This window comes from Apus apus, chromosome Z, assembly GCF_020740795.1.
Source record: "Apus apus isolate bApuApu2 chromosome Z, bApuApu2.pri.cur, whole genome shotgun sequence".
Taxonomy (NCBI): Eukaryota; Metazoa; Chordata; class Aves; order Apodiformes; family Apodidae; genus Apus; species Apus apus.
The window spans coordinates 41,704,997-41,718,848 of NC_067312.1; the positions used below are offsets into that span (position 1 = coordinate 41,704,997).

A 13,852-nucleotide genomic window follows, 5' to 3' on the forward strand; every position below is an offset into this window, starting at 1 on the left:
GCTATACCAGTGTACCATTGTTGCTAGTGTGTCATATCTATTAGCAAAGACATAACATTAGTGGCAACTTGCGAGCTCTTTAGGTATCAGAGTGCTTTTATGTCTCTGCCGTTGAAGTGCTTCTTCAGTTACAACTTGAATCTTTTCTTTTGCTGTTTCAGCTCTTTGCTATGCATTTTCTTCACCCTTGATAGCAAGATCTGATAATTCCCTTGCCTTATTTTGCATTTTGTATACTCTGCAGTCTGTTGTTCATTCTCCGAATGCTGTTGCCCAGCTGAAGTACAGTGCCTCAAATAAGTGCAGTTCTTCAGAGGAGGAAATGCCATGCTGAGTAGCACAGAAGGTTTACTTAGCATAGGGCTTACTGCAGTGGCAGCCTTTTTTGCAACAGCATGCTATTGACTTATGTTCAACTTCTGATCTGCTGTGACCAAGAGATTCCTTCCTGGCCCATTATTTCCTTTTCCTTTATGTTCCTGTCTAGGCATGCTATGGTCCTTTATCCCCATTTATCCCTGTCCTTTTTCCTTTATAGTCCATTTGTCCATTCACTACAAAGTGGGTTCTGAAGCTATTCTCCACCATATTCTGTCTTTCTCAGCTTGAAGCTCTCTTCAAATTAAGGATTAGAGCAAGTGAAGAGATCTTTATGCTTGTTAGTGGGAAATACTGAAGAAATACTGGACCTTTCATGCATGCAGAACTTCTTAATTTGCAGAAGAGAAGGATGTATTCATACAGTTTTGTACTTGTTCCCATGAAGTTTTAGCTGGGCTTTGCTTTTTGTAGCGCTACAAGTGTCAGATTCTCAGCAAAGACCTTAACATCTACCTCTCTCAGCTATAAGTAGATTACATTTTTGGACATTGTGTAGTTCCTGCATTGTTTACTATTAAAAAATACTTCTAGATGTTTATGGATAAGAGGCTTTTTAGTGCCCCAAACTCATAGAATAGTTACTAAGCTGGAGTCTCGTTGCTGGTTAAATTTACTGTTTTCTGTCTGTTAGGCACGGTCCTTTCATAGTTCCTATCCACTTGACATTTGCACGTCTGCAAGGTGTCCACTAGCTGCTCAGTCTCATTAATATGTTACTTTTATTTCATCAGCTCTAGTCAACTTGAAGATGCTTTACTTGCAATGCTGTGTTCTGTTCCTTTACTGTGTAAGCTGCAGTATTTGCCTTCTGTAACTAGTATTTTATGTTAATTATATAGTTAGTAATGATTTTTGCATATTTAAGACAGAGGCAAAAAAGTATAGATTTTCTGGCCGCCTTGGTGTCCCTTGACCATGCCTTTACTTTTCTAATTGAAACTTTTGTTGTCCTCTGACCATTCTGACCTATAGAGCAGTAGCTTTACAGTAGCTGTCACTTAATAATGGCACATAGTCACAAAAATAGGTGCTTGTTCTGGATGTGTTCATACTGCCTCACTTGACCTTGTTTCCATTTCCTGTGCTCTTTCCTGTTGGAATGAAGTCTGTTAAGGATTTGGGATTTAATCTCTTGGCACAATTCCATCCCTCCACTTTTTTCTCTGTCACTTCCTCTTCCATACTGTCATAGATGTCCGTAATATTGTTTCATAAAGAAAATGTCAGCTCTCTGTAATGCAGATTTGTTTCCCTACTCAGTAGCAGGTCCTGGAAAGCTGAAATTACCAGTTGGCATTTGCTTTTCTGAAGTCATACTGGTTTTTTCAGTCTTCCTTCCTATCCCAATGATTCTGCAGTGTCTCAAATTCTACAGGGGTTGTGAGTCTTGGATCAGATTAGTTTATATTTGGAAAGTTTCAAGAATTTCTTCTCTGTTAGAATTTAATCTAGATTGTATCTTTTTTACTTCTGTGAGCAACAGACTATATATACAAAAATAATAAGACAGAGAGGAAACTTACTGACTCGTTCCCAAAGTTTTGCTAAAAGATTTCCATGCTTTTTTCCCACATAGTGAGAATATTAATTATTTTCACCTTCCTTCGAAAACTTCTATGATGGCTAATTCTGGTAGTTGGCAACAAGAGAGTTGTCCATCCTCTTAACTTATTGTTCATTAGTGAGTCACTTGATGGCTCCTGACACATTTATTTGAACACTTTTTTAAGGCCTTAAATTGTTTCCCTGGCTTGTCAGACTTGTGAGTCTGTGCTGTGAATATAATCAGTATTGTAAAATGTAATATACAGTAAATTGTAATGTTTTAAGATGCAAAAGTGCACGTGTCCTGTTTGGTAAGTTGAATTGAGTTGTTATTTCTGAAGACCTGTTGAATGTAACATAAGGAATTCTTTCCCTATATTGCATGCCCATGTCTTAGCATGTCTTCTTTTTTGTCAGATAGCATTCTTACTGTTGTAGTCAAGTCCAGGTTCTACTGCTGTGATAGTCTTTCTTACATGTTGATAAAGGCTAAATCCCGATGTGAACTTCGTTATTAACTTGCATACTGTAAACATAGGTGTTTGGTTTGAGAAACCTTATGTTCTTATTTTTAGAAGCTGTGGGGTTCTAGACAGCTCTCCAGCTAGGCAAAAGAGCTCCGACTCCTGCTACCATCTCAGTAAAGTGGCTCAGTGTGGCAAGTGCTGGAAGGATGCGTGTAGAAATATGGATGCGAGTTGTGGGAGTGACAGCGAAATAACTTTTTGTTTTAAAATAATGTCCTAAACTACATGAAAAGCCAACAGAGCCCTTTTCTGATAGGGGTATAACAGTTACAGATAGACTGCTGATTTTTTAGGCCTCCTTTCTTTTACACTTCTTTCTGTCTTTTCTTTGTTCTTATGTAGTGTAGTCTTGCTCAGTTGTCCAGAGTAAATTAAGTTTTTAATGTCCTAAAGAGTAAGAATGCAAAGTGTGATGAATGATTTTGGAGACTGTGCTTCTTCTAGAGCACCACAAAAGCACGTAAGAATGTAGCCCTGTGGGAAGAGGGGGGAGCTCATCCAGTAGGTTACTTACTGTTTTCCGCAAACAAAGCTCCCAGCTTTGTTCTCCTGGTACTTTGGCCGGTTCTGCTATGTGATGAGTGACTCCTGTTGAGCCTATTTAATTTGCTGATGTCATGGTCTGCTAAGATGTCTGTTTCCCTCCTTCTTATAATGAAGTGCTTGACTAAGTTAGTTGAGGCATTGGACAAGTTGAGATCTCTCCAACATTGTTTGAAGAAAGCGTGCCTCTGGAAGCAGAGGTGGCAAGACCTTTTCTGGTTTGGAGTCAGGTTCTGACTAGCTCAACACTTCATGGAATCTAAATAAAAGTGGGATCTCTGTGTGCTGGAAAACAACTTGGAAGTCAAATAATAATGTGTGCTCGCTGTAGAGATGTAAATACTTCTGTGTGTATTGAATGTTAGCTTATGCATGGAGACTAAGCTGTGGAATTAAAATTTGGATAAACACTTCCTGAAGTTGCAAGTTCTTGAGCAAGATGGGCTAAAGTTGGATTAAAGGCGAAATGTGATAACTGTCCTGTTTAGCCAAGTTTAAGAAGAGTCTTGACATAGTGAAGATGTGTGAAAGGAGCACAACATCCTGACAACACCTTCTTTGTTGCCAGTTGGCTTAGGATCAACAGGATTTACGGCTGCAAGTGGGATGGGCAGTTGTGTACAGTTCATTGAGAGCTACACAGCGGCCTCTCTTTGTTGTTACAGAAAGCATTGAAATTAGACATCTGAAATATATCGTTTCTTCACTTTACAGTTGCACAAAGTCCAAATCTGTAGTAGAAGTTTGGCAAGTGTAGCTGAGCTGTTGACTTGTAAATGGTATGTAGCTTATGCTTACATTAACATGACCTTTCTGTAATTTAAACTGACATCTAAGGTGATTCAGATAAATGTAGTTTAGGTACTTAATTAAAAAAAAACCATCAAACTAATTTCACTTCGGAAGCCATCTAGCATTCTGTGGCTTTATCATTCTGAGCTTTTATTCTGTTAATATTTCTGGTACTTTTTCCTCTCTGCACTCCCACTTGCAATGTGGTGGTGTTTTGTTTTTTTCATAGTTAGATTTTTTCATGCCAGTCTTCTGGGGTTTTGAGGGTAACTGCCCTCACAACTAAAATGAGTAATAAAAATGTGGGACAGAGGAAAAGCTGTCTATGTTAATGATATGTCTTGTTAATTTGACAATTTATGCCCAAAATAGAGATTGTTCCTGTCTCTGAAATGAATGCTATCTGTTGCCACTTGTCAGCTTGAATTTCAAGTATCTGTTGAAAATAAACCTTCCCACTCTCTCCTGTTGGTAAGAATATTAGCAATGATAGTGTTTAAAATAAAAGAGTTTGAAGGCCAACTTCCACAGTTTGTTGCAGGGTGGTTAATACAGTGGTAAAGGGGAGATGAGTGTGGCTACTCGTGTGAATCTATTACTCAGGAGGCCTGTAAATTTGATTGGCTGCCTCAGTTCTAGCAGAATCATTCGATTTGAGAGCAATAGAAAGATAAGATATCCAATTACTGAAATGATTTGCAGGGTTAGCCAACGTTGTCATGGAGATGCGAGTTGGAACAAATTAAATTTTAAGCAATAAAATAATCTTAAAGCACGTCTGGGAACAAGAAGATTTGGCAGTGGCACTTACCTGAATTGAATCTTAGCTTGACATGCTGTTGTTTGACATTGATATACTATGGGGGCCTACATTTTTAAATGACGTTGCCTTTATTTTTTTTCTGTTTGCAGCTATTGCCAAAACAGATTGTAGTGAATTAGTTTTAAATCAAAGGACATTAATAATGTATGCATATCTTGGTGCTCAACATGGATTCAGTAGCTCATAAACAGCAATGTTGATAGAATGCTAGCATTAATCATTTGAGGTTTTCAAATATTTAAGTTTTGAGATTTAATTAAAATTTCACAATGCTGTCTGCCCCCCGGATTCTTAGTGACAAATTTTTGCAAGTGCCTAAGTCTTTCTGTAACAAAGTTCTAGCAAAGCATGCAGAGAGCTAACCACAGAGAAATGTTTCATTTCTGTAATTGCTCTGGAAATGCGTGGATTTTGTTGTCTTTGAAGATCTCAATCACAGAAAAAGAATAAAGACCGCATGGTTATTTCATTGATTTTGCGGAAAAAAATGTAAATACTAAATGGGTACTAAACTTTAGCTCAAGACTAAAATATACTAATGCAGTTTCTTACCTAAGGACTTCTGAAATATACACTTTTCTGAGTTCTGATTTGCAAATGGGATTTTAAAAATGGTCAAGCATGTCCCATAAAAGAAGGCTTTTGTCCCTGTCTGTTAGACAGATGGAGATGAAAACTGGTCTGAAGTAAAGTAATTTTCAGTGCTCTCATAACATGCGATTTTTCATCTCATCTCCATGATTCAGTAATGACCAAAAGTGCAACACTGACTTTTTCTCCCAAGTGGACTACTATGTTACATGGTGTAAATGACAGGAAGCCCATTTTGTTCTTCCAGGAGTTCAGTGTTTTACTTAGTTTCTGCATGTTGAAAGTGTAAGTGGAGGCAGTGTACTTAAAAACTGCCTTCCAAAGCATTTGTGAATGTGATTTGACAGTGTGTTCTTTTCTGTGTACTGAAGGCTGATTCTCTGGTTCTTTTGCTTTAAAGGAATTTTAGTATCCTTAGAACTTTGAGTTTTCTTGCTTTATTTTTAATGGTGTTGTTCCTAAGAGCAGTGTTCTTCCCAACCTAGTGACAAAAGTCAATTCTCAGAATTGGGTTGAAATAATTAAAGTAACTTAAAATGTAATTAGAACGTATAAGCGTGTCCTTGAGAAATGGTGATAGCATGCTTTTAAATACTGATCTAACTTTGTGTTACATGAAGTGCAATTTGCAAGAAAGAATAACAGGCTTCTGCCACACACTGGATGTTTTGGCTGAGCATTGCTTTGTAAAGATGGTCTTGACAGCTTGGAGGAATCACAGAATCACCCATGCTGGAAAAGACCTTTAAGATCATCAAGTCCAGCCTACAACTGACACCACCACATTGGCACTAAGTGCCACATCCAGCCTTTCCTTGAACACATCCAGGGACGGTGCCTCCACCATTACCCTAGGCAGTCCATTCCAATGTCTGATCACCCTCTCCATGAGGAAGTACTTCCTAATATCCAATCTAAATCTCTGCTGGTACAACTTGAGGCCATGCCCTCTTGTCTTGTTACTAGATGCCTGGGAAAAGAGCCTATCCCCACCTGACTACAAGTGGAGTCTTAGCACTAGTAACAGAGCAGTTGTTGCAATACAACTGATTGTTAAAATTAGTGGGTTGTAAGATTTAATTTGTGCTTTACGTCATCGTGGATGCTATAGCTCAGATCTCTACTGGGACATGTATGGTATACACCGGAGCAAAACCAAAATTATTATTGTTGAAACTTCTGCAGCTGAAAGTTGATTAACTAATGCTTCTCAGACAAAAGCTGTATTCTTCACTCAGAAGTGAGAGAGGAGGTTCCTGTACATTAGGCTTCTAGCATAAAATGCACATGGCTGTTAGGTGTGGTGAGAAATACAGTTAGAGTTTGGATACTTGTATTATATGTCTTTCTGTTAATTCCAGTACAAAAATCTGTAGTTGTTTTAAGAAGTCATGCTGATTTAAATGTATCTTAGATGGTGCTTTGAAAAGTACAGGCTTTCAAAATGCAAAATGATCTTGAATAGACTACTGTAGAAGAAAACACTTTTGATACTTTTTTTAATGATGCAGAGGGAAAATAATTACAATTGTGTGTATACAAGCGCTTTCTTAACTGCGTAGTAAAATGACTTATTTAAAGGGATATTTTATTTAGTAACTAGTCTGGCCACTTTGTTCTTTGTCGTGTTAAGAATTCACTTTAGCAAGAGACAAACTTAAGTACTAACACTTGAATTTGGCAATGGTTAGGTCAAAACTTTTAAGTCCTGAATTAGATGGAATGAAGGCAAAAAAATTACATGAGTTAAAAAAAAATCTGTTGGCTCAACTTAATTTTACAAAATGCAGCTGAATTCCTTCATGTTAATTTTTAATGATACTTCAGAAAGGAGGGTAGCACTTCAGTTGGGGTTCTGACAAGCTAACCTTTTGTGAATAAATCAAAAGACAGTCATTACAACAGCAAGAACCAGTGAGTGATGTAGTTTTGTCATTCTTTGATGGGCCCCACACTCAAGTCCTCTATTAAAAATGAATGTATTCAAGAGGCTCTGTATTAAGAACACAAACAATTAAGAGCTCTTCAGATGCTTCCCTAAGAGCTGCCATAGAGCTAGGAGAGCTTTCGTAAGCGATGCAAGCTTCTACAGTCTGCTTTATGAAGGAGCCAAAGAACTTGAGCAATTAGCCATGTTTGTCTATGCTCCAGCAGTTTTCTGCAAAATTTTCTTTGTTTACTTATTCTTCTGACTGCCCAACATGTCTCAAGATCAGCAGTTAGGTAATAACTGTGTTATATTGGGAGGCCTCTAGAAGCAACTAATAAGTACCTTTTTTTTTTAAGACTTTCAAACGGACAAGCCCAAATCTGGAATATATACCTCACTCTAATGCAACCAGTTACTGATGTCTATTCTTGGTTAACGAAACTCTCATAGACACCTTCAAAAAGGGTTTTAACTTCCAAGAATTTGTATATATATTTACATACACACATATGCATACATATGTGCTCTCAAAGATATTTCACTTTGATGGATGAATGTACACTGCCTTATGAATAGGTAGATGTCCATTTAAAGTAATGAAAGTTCCTGTCCCTCAGTTCTGAAAACAACCTCTTGCAACTCCTGATGGGAAAGATTAGATGAGTTGTGCATTAAAAAATAACATAATAGAGAACAAAAATACTTTTAGCATGTTTGAATAAAGATAGTTTTTACTAAGCATTTGATGGTAGCAAACAGAAGATGTATGAAATACCATAGCAGATAAATAATTTAAATACTTTATTTAATTGTGTGTGGGAAATAAGCTGATAGGCTAAGTGCCTTTCAAATGTAAGCAGGCTTTTATTACAAAGGATAGAATAGTCTTTTGAGTTTCCTTTTAGTGTCTCTTAACTGGCACTTTTAACAGCAGTGGGAGATCTCAAAAGACCCCCTTATTTATTGCATGTACGTTTCAGTTTATCCAGTGCTGTGGATTAATATTAAGAATGCTGTTCCTTTACAGTCATCAATAATGCCCTGCTTTGGTAAAGACAAAGTCAGAGGGTTGAATTTTTTTCAGTTCTGAAATTAAGTCAGATACTATTGTACTGACACAATAATTTTTAAATAAGATTGGAAAAGAGGGGAAGTTGTTTATGCCCCCTTTTTAAAAAAGAAAATATGAAAATTTAAAATCTAATTGACCTGTCTTGAGACTGGTAATTATTGCATGATGTTATATTCTCTTGTTTCACTGTGTGCTGTCTTATATGCTAAGTTACTACAGTGAAGGTCAGATATTTGGGACTTGTGTAGAAAAGCCAAATGATATGGACAACTTGCATGTTTTATAGACTCTACTGAAAATATATATTTTTTTTTTTTCTTACAGCTACAGTAAGGGTTCTTTTCTCAGTATTACAGAACAGGGAGATTAGTATAGGCCACACAAGCTGAAGAACTTCTCAGTAAAAACTTAATTAGTTTCCTGTTTTACTTTTTCTTTCCCCTTTTATAACCTGCTATGATTCATCCTGGCTTCTGTCCTGAAAACAAAGGTAAACGCATTGTTCTTGGGCAATTAACTTCTTGGAGCCTAAACTTCTTAGCTAAACATGAGGCAAATAGATCGTAATGCAACAGTCTTTCTTTCCATGGTATACTTACCTTTCTATCTGGAGAGAAGTGCTAGGTATTTAGAAAAATGCCGTCTACTATGTAACTTCTCCCAATTGTGTGATTTTTCTTCCTTGTTAACAGGCACTGAAAGTACCTATGGATGTAGTAATAGTTAAGTCTGATCAGTTATAATAGTTAAGTGAACTTCCTGGTATTGCTTTTGCTGATATGTATATAGTACAAGTACTAAAGCCACACACAGAATGATGGGTATTTTATGATCATCGGCCGCACAAAACAGAAGCAGACTGCTGTGGAACTGTGTGAAATACTGTTTCTGTTGAGTGTAGAGGTATGTTCCTTTGTCGCAGGTCACAAAGGTTTTCGTAAAGCACCTGTCACTTCATTGCCCTTGCTTAAGGGGAATGTTATTGTCCTAGGAAGAAATCATCCCAGAATTGCTTTGGAGACTCTTTTTCTCTGTTAAGCTTTAGAATGGATTTGTTAAATCTAACAGATTTTGGTCAGATGGAGTACTTCAGCTTAGATCAGAGAGACATGATGTTTTCTAAGTATCAGTGCTATGAAGTATTTCCCTGTGTCTTGTCAGAGTTGGTGGAAGAGGTGCTAAAGCTTCCCATATTTAGATGTATTTAGATCCCAAAAGACCTGTCTGCTGAGACATAAAAGAGTGGGGTGTGGCTTTTGTATCCTAATTGGTACTTGACTGATGTTTAAGAATTAGCATATTGCAGTGTCCTCTTAAAAAAAACCAAACAAACAACACAGGATGATGGGAGAGCTCAGGAAAAGGCTCTGGGGAGGCTTGACAGATGAATTAGCAGTTTTCTTCTGATTTTTTTCAAAGAGTTTATCTTTTCTTAGGTTTCTGTATGTAATTTCATGGAAGACCTAATGATTCTCAACAGGGATCAAAAATACAGAACAAAAAACCCAAGATCTGTAGGATTAATGATGTGACAGAGACTGACAAAAGCTGTTCAGTGTCTTGTGTGTAGGCTGTGTTAACATCTGGATGTTAATCTTGGATTTGTGCATCTGTGCTGCTGTAACTGCAGATGTTTCTGAGGAAAACTGCAGTTGTGCAAGTACCTTGAGGGTTATTTATAATGGTCGTTCTGAATGGTGGGCACATATATAGGTCTGAGAAGCTGTGAGCCCAGGTAGGACTGGGTACTGAGAGAAAAAGATCCCTGTACCTCAGCAGAAATCCTGTGTATGTTTGGCATGGCAAACACAGGAGATAGAAGAGCAAGGGATACATAAAGCTGTTGAAAAGTGGGACTCCAGCACATTGTCTTGCTGACTTCTCTGCTGCTTTCAGTAAAAGATTGTTCTGTTGTGTGCTGGTTCCTAGCCTTATTGTTCTCCTGTTACTCACACTTTCTCGAATTTGCATTATTGACTATCATGTTTTCTGATCTCATTCTTGTCTTCATCACTTCAATTCTCTCTCACTATGGATGTTTTAGAAGTCTGTATCTTTTGTCTCCATTCTGCCTCAGTTGTTTTGGTATTTCTTTTGTACTCCCAATGGTGTGTTTCTTTCAGCAAAACTAATTTTACCTTCTAATAGGCAGATAAAATTGATCATGCAAGAAACATTTTTCTTCCATGCATGTCAACTTCATGTTATGCTGCTTGATAATTTGAGTAATAATAAATCTATATTTTAAAAGGCTTTATCTTGGAGTTAATGGGTTTAAAAAATGTTTTACTTGTTAATGAGCTGTGTACAAGGACCAGATTTGTGCCTGAATACGTATACAGATTACATGCTTTAGACATGGCAGATGTCTTAAGAGTAGCTAACTAAATCTCTGTCCTCATCTGGGTTTTTATATTAACTATCTGTATTTGCCATAGTAAGGATGCGGATTTTTTTTGTCACTTTACCGTGCAAACTTAATTCTGTATCCTTGTTAATATATGGCAACAAATACAGTTTTAATCACAATACTTTCCTTTATAGACAGAGATCGCCAAGAGGCTGAATACAATTTGTGCACAAGTCATCCCGTTTTTGTCTCAGGAAGTAAGTAAAACTGTTCAGCTGTTGAAGTGCGATTATGTTGCTTTTCTGTTTGCAAATTAGCTAGTTTTAAGATGTCAATTTTATCACAATACACAAGTGTAAGGAACATCTGTTACAGCTGAAGTGTGCAAACCCCTGCTAATGCGGTTTTAACAAATCTGAGTTCAAGCTAGCGACAATGGTTCAGCCTCGTTCATTGCCTGACGGTGGAACTCAGTAAAATATTACCAAAGCAACAAAAATGTTTTAGTTTCTAATTATGGTGATTACTTATTGAATATTCAGTTGTCAAATAAGAACCTAGTGAAATAAGCATTCTTACCTTTTCTGTGTAATTGTTATAAAATTTTAGTGTAAAAGGTGAGTAGTTAGCTCAGGTGCAAAACACTTCGTGGTTACAAATGTGCATCTGGTCAGAATGACTGCGATTGTAGCATATTGTGGGCAGCTACTGTTACATTTTGAAGCCTGCTATTTTTGATAGGCCTTTTCAGACTCTACAGTTTTACAAAGAGTATTTGTAATTCCTGTTGAGTTCAATGAAGCACTTCTTTTCCCTGATTGGAATTTCAGTAGGTTTTGCTGTGTTGGCACAGACTATATAAATGTTGAAAGTGGCACTAGTGTGAAGTTAACATTATAGTCCTGTCAATTCAATTCGAACCTGATTATTCATTTGCCAGAAAATTAATACTGAAGTGGCATAGGGGAAGAGGTGAGCTGGTTGCCTTCAGGGCTCTTGTTTGCTTTAGAACAGGTGAGAAATAAGGAACTGTTACCTTTTACCTGCATAAGATGTCTTGCAACAGGTAGCCTGGTCTTCTGCAGACAAACTGGTTATTCAGGTGTTTGTGATTCTAGTTTGATTTTGTGTGGTTCATACTTTTAACACAAATTCCAACCCGTGCCCCTTCTTCTTTTAATAGCATCAGCAGCAAGTGGCTCAAGCTGTAGAACGTGCCAAACAAGTGACCATGGCTGAACTGAATGCCATCATCGGGGTACGTGGCCTTCCAGGTCTACCTCCTACAGTGTGTATAACTTGTTTTCATATATTTCTGCTTCGCTATTTAAAAAATAAGCTTAATGTTTTGATATATAACATGGTTTTGATGCCTAGTGTTACTAAAGTGTTTGCTTTGCTTCACACGGATTTTAGCAGGGATAAAGTTAATAGTTTACTTTGTTAGAACATTGTTTTGTTCTGTAGTGCTGTGCATAACAAAACTTTCCCTGCAAGAAAAATTATTATTAGGAAAGTTGCTTGTTTATTTGTGGGGTTTGGATGTCAGTTGATCTCGTTACCTTTGCCTCATGCTTTTTGTGACACTTGAGTTCTTGGAGCCTGTACAACTATTCATCTTTCTTTCCCTTTCTTGTGAATTTTTCATGAATTTTAAATTAGCAAGCTACTGAAAAGGAACTTCACTTGCTTTTGAAGTATTATTGTCTGATACAGTGTTCTAGTAGCCTTTCACCAAGTATGTGCTTCTAAATGTGCTGAAATAAGTTAATACTAGTTGCTTGTGACTGGATGTCAATCACAAGTCATTTGTTTTGTATTAATGAACTTTCTGAGCCATACATTCTTTCCACTGCATGAGTTCATTTCTCCTGCCTTTAAGTCTAGAATATTTCTCATGTTTTCTGCCCTTCCAGACTAAGTAAAAGAAGTAGCCGAAACAAGAACCCATCCTTTCTGATTTTATTTGTATGTGAGCGCCTTGAGCAGATTCAAATTACTCATTTATCAATTTATGTTAATTGCTTGTGAGAAGATGCCCTGCTGGTCTTTATAGTTCCCTCAGACACTTTGTAATGATAATTAGACATGCTGCTGTACGGATTAACAGTGCCATAGTCCTGTGACATCTACAGACAATGGAACCAGTTAATCCATCTGTGCTTAAAATTACATCCCAACTGGAGATGGGGGAAAAAAAAAATAGGAGTGAAGGAGAATTAAAAGAATGAGCCTCAGCTTGAAAACTCTCCTTTCATCAGTTTCTCAATTGCAGCTCTGCAGTTGGCTTGCCTGTGGTAAGCTATTGGCAGTCAATTAGGTGAAATAAACTGGGTGACCTTCATTTCCTTTTAATAGCTTTTCCTTCCTGAAATGTGGAGCTTCAGTGGATTTTCAGCTTAAGTTTTATTCAAGCTGCTTTATTACACTTGACAGATTAGTTTTGCATAAACATATCCCCCTTCAAACCTGCGCTGTTTTTTCTCCTTCGTATGAAATTTTGACTGTTACTTAGTTGATTTGAAAATCATTTCTTAGAAACCCACACAATTACATATGTATTCGTCACAATCTCCTGTGTGCTTTGCTTGTGTAATGAATTACTTTATAAATACCTGGTTTGATCTTTGAAATACAACACGTGTACATTTGTGGTATTTGATTAGCAAAGATTTGAGAACTATAGTTTCTTGCATTTTTTAAAAATACTGCTTGAGGATGAAAATGGAATAGAAAACCCTTTAAAATGAACTAGTTCTAAAGTACATTTTATGCAGTAAGTGGAAATATATATTAAAGTGTATTTTTAAACATTCTTGCTGGACTTAGCAAAATGTATTGTGACTAAGTTGTGCTGTCCTATCTCAAGCGTGTTGTATACCTCTTTTTAAAGTCTATATGATATAGTCTTTTAAAAGATAGGATAAAATAGGATCTATAAGTACCACATGCGATTAAGAACTTTTTTGAGGGGGAGGAGGAAAGCTCTTTGGAAGCTGGAATAGAAGCCTCCACCCTTTTTTTTATTTATTATTTTTTTTCCTCAGATTCGCCGGAAGAGTTACTTTCCTGTGTCTTCTGAAAAACTTGTGAATGTTCCCATACAAATCCAAAAATAGGAACGAGGGAATTAACACATTGGGCACAAAGTTTCTCTGACCATGTATATGCATGCATATACATAATGGTAAAATTAGATGTCTGTCACAGATCTTTCACAGTCTTACATGGTCAATAATTATCTTGTGCTGCACAATAAGTTTCGTGCTCTGACATATGCTTGATTTTGTTTGAAAGG

At 37.0% G+C, this 13,852-nt stretch overlaps 1 protein-coding gene across 6 annotated transcripts in view; it reads left to right on the plus strand.

Annotated features, from left to right (window-relative positions):
• The window catches only part of LOC127395306 (transducin-like enhancer protein 1), a 93,345-nt gene that overhangs the window by 11,870 nt on the left and 67,623 nt on the right, over positions 1 to 13,852 (plus strand). For 3 of the 6 annotated variants that reach the window (XM_051642032.1, XM_051642033.1, XM_051642034.1), the window contains exons 5-6: positions 10,749 to 10,811; positions 11,738 to 11,842. The exons of 1 other annotated variant lie outside the window; for it this stretch is intronic. In XM_051642032.1, the coding sequence (XP_051497992.1) occupies positions 10,749 to 10,811; positions 11,738 to 11,842 (168 nt within the window). The remainder of the gene's footprint in view (positions 1 to 10,748; positions 10,812 to 11,737; positions 11,843 to 13,852) is intronic. 2 more of the 6 variants (XM_051642035.1, XM_051642036.1) reach the window with 1 other exon arrangement.